At 51.5% G+C, this 8,520-nt stretch overlaps 1 protein-coding gene across 1 annotated transcript; it reads left to right on the top strand.

Annotated features, from left to right (window-relative positions):
• Positions 1-1,357: 1,357 nt before the first annotated feature.
• Positions 1,358-2,320, top strand: LOC135993663 (olfactory receptor 14J1-like). Its single transcript, XM_065643672.1, has one exon. The coding sequence runs from the start codon at positions 1,358-1,360 to the stop codon at positions 2,318-2,320; it is 963 nt and encodes a 320-aa protein (XP_065499744.1).
• The last annotated feature ends 6,200 nt before the right edge of the window (positions 2,321-8,520 follow it).

The raw sequence follows: 8,520 nt of genomic DNA, 5'->3' as shown, positions 1-8,520 counted from the left end.
AGGACAGGGCCTCTGTGGAAGGGAAGGATCCTATTCTATCAGTCTCATACTCTGGGTCGTCTATGTGGCCAAAGGGACACAGAAATTAATGTCTCCGTTCAGCAGGAGACACTGAAATCTGTTACTTTTTGAGGTGAATAGACCTGGGAGTATCAGAAATGGACACATCCTGGCTTACAGACAGGATCAGGATCACTTCTCCAGCCTCATCAGGGCTGGTCTGATGTTCCCATCAGAGCCGGCCCACACAGAGCTGCCCCTGGGCAGTGCCCGGCTGCTGGGAGGGGTCTGCAGGGCAGAGCTGAGCACACAGCGGCTGGGATGGGGTCTGTGACACTGACAGGAGGAGACCTGGGCACAGAGACACAGCTGCAGGCAGGGACAGCTCCAGGCAGCAGAGCAGGGGCTGTTCAGGAGCTCGTTTGCTCCTTCTCTGCAGATGGCTGCTGGGTGTTGTCTGCTGGGCAATGATCTGACTGTCCCTTGAGCACATCCCATCTCCAGGAGCCCTGACTCTGCTCTGCCTGTCCTGCTGGGCTCACCAGCTGCCCCCAGAAAGGCCCAGCTCTGCTGTAGGATGCCAGGAGTGCTGAGCCTTTCCTTGGGGTCCGCACTCTCCTGCCAGAGTCCTTTGCTTCTCTCGGTGAGGGGTCGTGTCCTGCTCTCTCCATCACATCTCCACCTCTGGGCTGGGACAGAGAAGAGTTTGCAGATCTGCCCTTTCAAACTGGGCTCTCCTGCTCCAGTGTGAGTCCAGTTTTGGGTTTTGCTTTAAAGAGAGATTTGTTTATGGAATAGTTTTCGAGGCAGCACAAGTGAAATCACAGGGCAAATGGGTAAAATCTGCTCTCCTAACTCTGCACTGAGCCACAGAGAGATGAGTCCTTTTGCCTGTCCTGTCTCAAGACTCTTCACATTTTCAGCCATATATATGAGGATTTCAACCCCTACAAAAATCCAGTCATGAGATGTGATGGTGGAAAATCAAAAACACAGACAAAATTGTAATAATGGCATGCTAAGCCTTTGCTCTGCAGCCATGCTCTCAAGTGTCCTAAGTGCAGATATTGAACTTTTCCATTCATGGTGCAAAAAATCCAGCATTGCTTGTGGACACCAGAGCTGTCACCATCCAGCACCCATGTCCCCACTACAGCAGAGCAAAGCTGGCTGCTTGGCCCAGGACGGGCAGAGGTCCTGCTCCGCACAGCTCACTCAGCCAGCACAGACCAGGGAAGAGAAATGCATTTCTGTTGGGGTTATTTTATGAAAAATGGAGTGGCTTTCTCGGAGTGTGTCCTGATTATAACTTCTCATTTCCTTTTTAGAAGAGAGCCCCCATGGCAAGAAACAGCAGATGTGCAACAGCAGCTCCATCACCCAGTTCCTCCTCCTGGCATTCACAGAGACACGGGAGCTGCAGCTCTTGCACTTCTGGCTCTTCCTGGGCATCTACCTGGCTGCCCTCCTGGGCAACGGCCTCATCATCACCACCATAGCCTGTGACCAGCACCTCCACACACCCATGTACTTCTTCCTCCTCAACCTCTCTGTCCTCGACCTGGGCTGCATCTCCACCACTGTTCCCAAATCCATGGCCAACTCCCTCTGGGACACCAGGGCCATCTCATACTCGGGATGTGCTGCACAGCTCTTTTCGTTTGCCTTCTTGATAGTAGCAGAGTATTCTATGCTCACAGTCATGTCCTACGACCGCTACGTTGCCATCTGCAAACCCCTGCACTATGGGACCCTCCTGGGCAGCAGAGCTTGTGTCCACATGGCAGCAGCTGCCTGGGCCACTGGGTTTCTCCATGCTCTGCTGCACACGGCCAATACATTTTCACTGCCACTCTGCAAGGGCAATGCCCTGGACCAGTTCTTCTGTGAAATCCCCCAGATCCTCAAGCTCTCCTGCTCAGATGCCTCCCTCATGGAACTTGGGCTTATTGTGGTTAGTGCCTGTTTAGTTTTTATGTGTTTCATTTTCATCGTGCTGTCCTATGTACAGATCTTGAGGGCCGTGCTGAGGATCCCCTCTGAGGAGGGACGGCACAAAGCCTTTTCCATGTGCCTCCCTCACCTGGCCGTGGTCTCCCTGTTTGTCAGCACTATCATGTTTTCCCATCTGAAACTCCCCTCCATCTCTTCCCCATCCTTGGACCTGGTGGTGTCTGTTCTGTACTCGGTGGTGCCTCCAGCAGTGAATCCCCTCATCTACAGCATGAGGAACCAGGAGCTCAAGGATGCCCTGAGGAAACTAATGGCTGGATGCTTTTCAAAAGCAATAATCTGCTCCTCTTTTGCCCATCACCTGTGATATAACTCATGAAAGGTCCAGCTGCTCCTTTGTATGTTTTGGGAGTTGTTGATGTTGTTTTGGAGATGGAGGCAGGCTTGTTCGGTTTTGCTTCTTTTTGACCGTGATAATATTGCTCACAAAGAAATGTCATTACTAAGCCCACTTCTAATTCTTTGACTACCTTTATATCTTGATTCATAGACAGTGTAAATGGGAACCCGTGCTCTCTGTGTTTTGAACAAAATAAGGGACCCTGCAATGAGTCTTTTGTCTGAGGTCCTTCCTCTGAGACCTTTGTGAAGCTGAAGGCAAAGTGCCTGTGAGCAGAGGCGGAGGGAAGAAATACCAGCACAGGTGTTCTGCTCAGGAGCACCAGCGCTTGGCCTTCCAGAGCTGTTCTCGTTCCACTCCCACACTCTCCTTCTCATCCCTTGTGTTGGTGCAAGGCCTGAGTGCTCTGGCAGCTTGGTCACCGTCCTGCTGTGTGTCAGTCCTGTGAGCGCAGGCAGGGACAGGCAATGGGCACTTGTGTGACAGAGCTGGCCTCAGAACTGCCCTTCCAGAAAGAACATTCCCAATACAGTGACTGACAGATTGAAAAGCTAAAAACTGTAGGTGTGCAGGTTTGGGCCACAAAGCAGTGTCCTCTCACAGCCAGGCCTCCTGCCAGAGACCTGCAGGACCAGTAGAGCAGGGTCCAGGCTGTGCCCATGTGCATTCTCCTGTCAGGGTCCTTTGCTTCTCTTGGTGAGGGATCGTGTCCTGCTCTCTCCATCACACCTCCACCTCTTGGCTGGGACAGAGAGAATTTGCAGATCTGCCCTTTCATAAAGGGCTCCCCTTTTTCAGTGTGAGTCCAGTTTTGTTTATGAAATTGTTTTCAAGGCAGCACAAGGACCTACAGGGATCATGGAGTCCAACTCCTGTCCCTGCACAGGACACCCCACAGGTCACGCCGTGTGGCTGAGGACGTTGTCCAGTCTCTTCTTGAACACTGTCAGGCTTGGGGCCGTCACAGCTCCCTGGGGAGCCTGTTCCAGTGCCCAGCACCCTCTAAGTGAAGAACCTTTTTCCTCATGTCCAACCTCACCCTCCCCTGGCACATCATCCTGCCATTCCCTCGGGTTCTGTTACTGGTCACCAGAGAGAAGAGATCTGTATCTTCCCTTCCTTCTCCCCTTGTGAGGAGGCTGCAGACACCATGAGGTCTCCTTTCAGTCTTTTCTTCAGCTCTGATGGTGAGAAACCACTTGGTTTGCTTTCTGAAGCAGAAAGGAGAAGCCATGACCTCCAGGCAACGGGAAGGGGGATCCTGTCCCTCACACACGGCTCAGGGCTCTTCCTGGGACCGTGGGATGTGGGTGTGCAAGGCCGAGGGAAGGACAACATTGGTACAACAACTTCCAGCTTCCCCATGGGGCTGCAAGGAGGCAACGAGGCCCCAGTGCCATGAGGACAACATGTCTTCTCCCAGGCCTCGGCGGCAGAGACAACTGCCATGGCCAAGGGGACAGAGATCTGGGATCTGTTGGTCCCTTCCAGCCTTGCCAGCGCCCTTTGCCATCTCCATCACAGGCTGTTCTACATGGTCCTACCCCTGCCCCTCTTTCCCTGCAGGCTGCAGACACCCGTCTCACTTCCCCACCTGCTCTCACCGCAGCATTTCTGTACCTTCACTGATGTGTCTGCACCCTCACTAGCTGTTCGTTGGAACACAAACCATGGGCTGATCCAGCTCCCTCTGGGTGACCTCTTGCACCACAGCACTGCCCTTCCAGTGACATTTCTTCCTCCTGATATCCAGTCTCCATCTTCCAAGTTGCACTTTGTGATGTTTTTTCTCTCTCTTGCTTTTTTGTGCTCTTAAGGAAAACTCAACCATCTCAAAAATTGCTCTTCAAGCAAGGAACCCAATCCGTTAGGCTTCTTGTGGTCTTTTACTTGACCAGAGAGAAGTCACCTCACCATGATCTTCTAAATCCCATGACTGCTGCTGGCCTTTCAGCTTCTGTGATAGACACGACCATGTCCCAGCTGCTGTCCTGTCATGTACTCAGGCAGAATGGACACGACAACCTTTCTCCAAGGCCTCTGCCTGGGCAGAGCCTGTGGGTACTTTGGCAGAGGTTCTTTCCCAACCATGTTCGTGCTGCTAGGCTGTCACCTCCAGAGACAGAACTGACCTCACAGTCCCCTTCACAGCCACATGCTGCTTACTGGATTATGAGTTTCTGAGACACAACTGACCTCAAAACACCATACTGCTCCATCACCCACTTTATGGCCCAGGACCTGACGAGGTAAAAGTATGCTTGTTTTATGAATTTGATGAAATCTATTTCCTGCTAACGGAGAATGAGAGAATGGAGAAACATTCTTCACAGGAAGTGCTGTATTTATGTTGACACATTTTAGATCTCCTACTCTGCCTGTTTATTTTTTTTTTCTTCTTCATACATATGTTCAGTTTTCAAAAACCTCTCCAAGGTAAAGATTCATTTAATCATAGAATAACTCGGATTTGAAGAGAGCCCTAAACATCATCTTGTCTGACTCTCCTGTTCGAGTCAGGGTCAACCAGGTGAGGTTATTCAAGACCTCTGCCCAGCTTTGTGTTATCCTCAAAAGAGCTGCTAATGCACTCGTCACATCATACAGGGTGAGAATAAAGACATTCAACAGTGTTTGCCAAATGCTGGTCACTGTGGGATGTCACCAGTAACATGTTGCACAGAAATATTTGTACCTTTTATGACATTTGTGCTTGATCATTCAGCCACGTTCCCACCCAACATCCATTTCTTCAGCCCAGACAGCACCAATCTGGCTATAAGGACTCCACAGGAGACCATGTCTGAGGCCTTGCAAAACTCCATGTACACGACATACCCTCCTTTCCCCTGCATATTTTGTTTCAGCAATTGCTTTCTTGTCCTTCAAGTGCTGGGAAATGGCTACAGAAGAATGTGTCCAATCCCCTCCCTAGGGCCAGAGGCAGGTTGATCAGCCTGCAGTTCTCCCAATTCTTATTCCTGCCCTTCCTGAAGACAGCTTTGATGTCTGCCTTTTCCAAGCACCCCACAACCGCTCTGGTTGCTCCGGTGCTTTCAGAGTGCAACCCAGAATCACGGGCAATGTTGATGTAGCAGACAGGAGCACTTGCAATGAGCCTGTCCAAGACAGCTGAGATGAATCTCACTGATCCAGTGGAGTTTGTTCCTGGAGTCACACACAAAATGTCAGGTTCTGTCAGGTGTCCACATCTGAGGCGGCCTCATGGACTCCTTATGCACCCAAGGATGTTCAGAGACAGAGTCTTTCCATTTTACACACAGAGGCAGGAGTCACAGTGTCCCTCTGGCCTCCTGTTACCAATCCCAAAAGATGGGAGGCACCTCAGCCCTGTGGTGTGTCACCCTGCTCTGCACTCATCTGAGATGTCCCACGTCATGAGGAATGGACACGGGGACCTCAGTTCAAGAAAGCACATCCCAGTGCTGCATTCAGGTGGTTTCCCATGGGGTGTTCCTCCCAACATGAAGAGACCTCAAGACCTTGTCTGTGCCACAGGCCTTCACGGAACCCCAAGGAACAGTTGATGGTGTTTGTGCTCACTCGCATTCATGTCACCTCACGGACATGATGTGCGTGCTTACATCTCATCCGTAAAAAGCAAACAGACTGCTGAACTACTCGTTCAGTGTTAATCCATGGAGGGAAGAACAACCTCTGTGGGTGAGAGGCCAGTGCAGGAAATGGTGGTTGTGAGGGGCCAGTCCATGATGATTGTCCCGAAGGCTCATTCCAAAGGGCACAGCCCAGACCCTGCTCTGCTGGTCCTGCAGGTCTCTGGCAGGAGGCCTGGCTGTGAGAGGACACTGCTGTGTGCCCAGCCCGGCACGCACACACTGTTCAGTTGTACACTGGTGTTTCAACCTGCAGACTGCTTTCTTGTGCATGTTCTTGAGAGAAAATTGAAGGAGACCTAAGCCTTCAGGCCCTGTCCATACGAGGTCACCTTTCTTTCTGGTAAGGCTGCTCTGAGGCCAGCTCTGTCACACAAGTGCCCATTGCCTGTCCCTGCCTGTGCTCACAGGACTGACACACAGCAGGATGGTGACTAAGCTGCCAGAGCACTCAGGCCTTGCAGCAACAGAAGGGATGAGAAGGAGAGTGTGGGAGTGGAATGAGAACAGCTCTGGAAGACCAAGCGCTGGTGCTCCCTGGCAGTGCTGCCAGGATGAGACTCTGTTCCCCTCCACCAATACAGACAGAAATTGTCCCTGCAGCTCCAAAAAGGCCTTAAAAGAAGACCTCAGGGGAAAAAGAAAAGAAAACAAAACACTGCAGGGTCCTTTATTTTGTTTAAAAACACAGAGAAAATGGCTCCTCATTTACATAGACACTTGGTAAAAAAAAAAAGGCAGACAGTGAATTTGGAAAGCGATGAGAACATTATCATAAAACACAACCACAACAACAACAAAACAAGAATGGTTGAGCCTGCAATGAGTTACGCTATAACTGCTATGCAGAGGATGACAGTTTGTTGCTGTTTGTTATTGAAAACATCCAGTCATCAGTTTCCACAGGGCATGCTTGAGCTTCTGGTTCGTCATGCAGTAGATGAGGGGGTTCACTGCTGGAGGCACCACTGAGTACAGAACAGACACCACCAGGTCCAGGGATGGGGAGGAAATGGAGGGGGGCTTCAGGTGGGCAAACGTGGCAGTGCTGACAAACAGGGAGACCACGGCCAGGTGAGGGAGGCACGTGGAAAAGGCTTTGTGCCATCCCTGCTCAGAGGGGATCCTCAGCACGGCCCTCAAGATCTGCACATAGGGCAGCACAATGAACACAAAACACCCAAATGATAAACAGACACTAAGCACGAGGAGCCCAGCCTCCCTGAGGTAGGCACCTGAGCAGGAGAGCTTGAGTATCTGGGGGATTTCACAGAAGAACTGGTCCAGGGCATTGCCCTTGCAGAGCGGCAGTGAAAATGTATTGGCCGTGTGCAGCAGAGCATTGAGAAACTCACTGGCCCGGGCAGCTGCTGCCATGTGGACACAAGCTCTGCTGCCCAGGAGGGTCCCGTAGTGCAGGGGTTTGCAGATGGCAACGTAGTGGTCGTAGGACATGACTGTGAGTAGAGAATACTCTGCTGTGATCAAAGAGAGAAAAAAAAAGAGCTGGGCAGCACATCCTACATATGAGATGGCCCTTGTGTCCCAGAGGGAATTAGCCATGGATTTGGGGACAGTGGTAAAGATGGAGGTCGAGGAGAGAGAGGTTGAGGAGGAAGAAGTACATGGGGGTGTGGAGGTGCTGGTCACAGGCTATGGTGGTGATGATGAGGCCGTTGCCCAGGAGGGCAGCCAGGTAGATGCCCAGGAAGAGCCAGAAGTGCAAGAGCTGCAGCTCTCCTGTGTCTGTGAACGCCAGGAGGAGGAACTGCGTGATGGAGCTGCTGTTAGACATTTGCTCTGCCTATGAACATGAGGACCTGTCATAGGAGAAGACAGTGACAAGTTAGGGAGGACTTCTCTGAGCAAAATAAACATGCCATTTCTCGTGGAATACCTCAACCCTGAAGGAGGCATGCATCTGCTAATTTTCCTTTTCTACCAAATTACAAATACAGTTCATCACAGCTTAAAATGCAGCTTGGGCATCTAGTTTCCATGAATGCATGGAAATGCCCTCTGGGGCAAGACCCCACGGGTTGGTGCCAGAACTGAAAGGGACCCACATTCCCACCCCAATCCCAGAGAGTAAGAGCACCAGGGACAGGTGGAGAAACAGGGAAGAACACTGCAGTGCTCCTGAAAAATAAAGCAAGGACAGAAAGGCAGACAGGCACGATGTGAAACCTTCTCCTTACCTGGCTGTGCTGCTGCCACTCACATGATGACACTTTTAGCACCTTTTTGTGTACCACATTCCAGAAACCCTTCACCTGGACATCCAGCTGCTGAGGTGGAGACTCGTGACCTGGACCCCATGGCTTTGGGGCAGAGGCTCTGCTGGGGAGGGGAGAACACCAGGGGGTTGCACTGGGAAATGTGTCTGCACTGCAGGGGAGAGCAGGGGTGTTGCTGAATCCACTCCCCAGCATTTCTGGGTCCAGCTCCCTCTCCTTGCCCATGTCTCTGCTGCCTGGAGCTGTCCCTGCTGGGAGCTGTTTCTCTGCCCCTGAATCTGCTGTCTGTCAGTGT

Source organism: Caloenas nicobarica, chromosome 12 (genome assembly GCF_036013445.1).
Source record: "Caloenas nicobarica isolate bCalNic1 chromosome 12, bCalNic1.hap1, whole genome shotgun sequence".
In the NCBI taxonomy this organism is placed as follows: domain Eukaryota; kingdom Metazoa; phylum Chordata; class Aves; order Columbiformes; family Columbidae; genus Caloenas; species Caloenas nicobarica.
Note: the sequence above shows the minus strand (reverse complement) of the source record. Positions and strands in the feature narration are given on the sequence as shown.

Coding starts and splice junctions, on each gene's coding strand:
- LOC135993663 (XM_065643672.1), top strand. CDS start 1,358: ATGTGCAACAGCAGCTCCATCACCCAGTTCCTCCTCCTGGCATTCACA.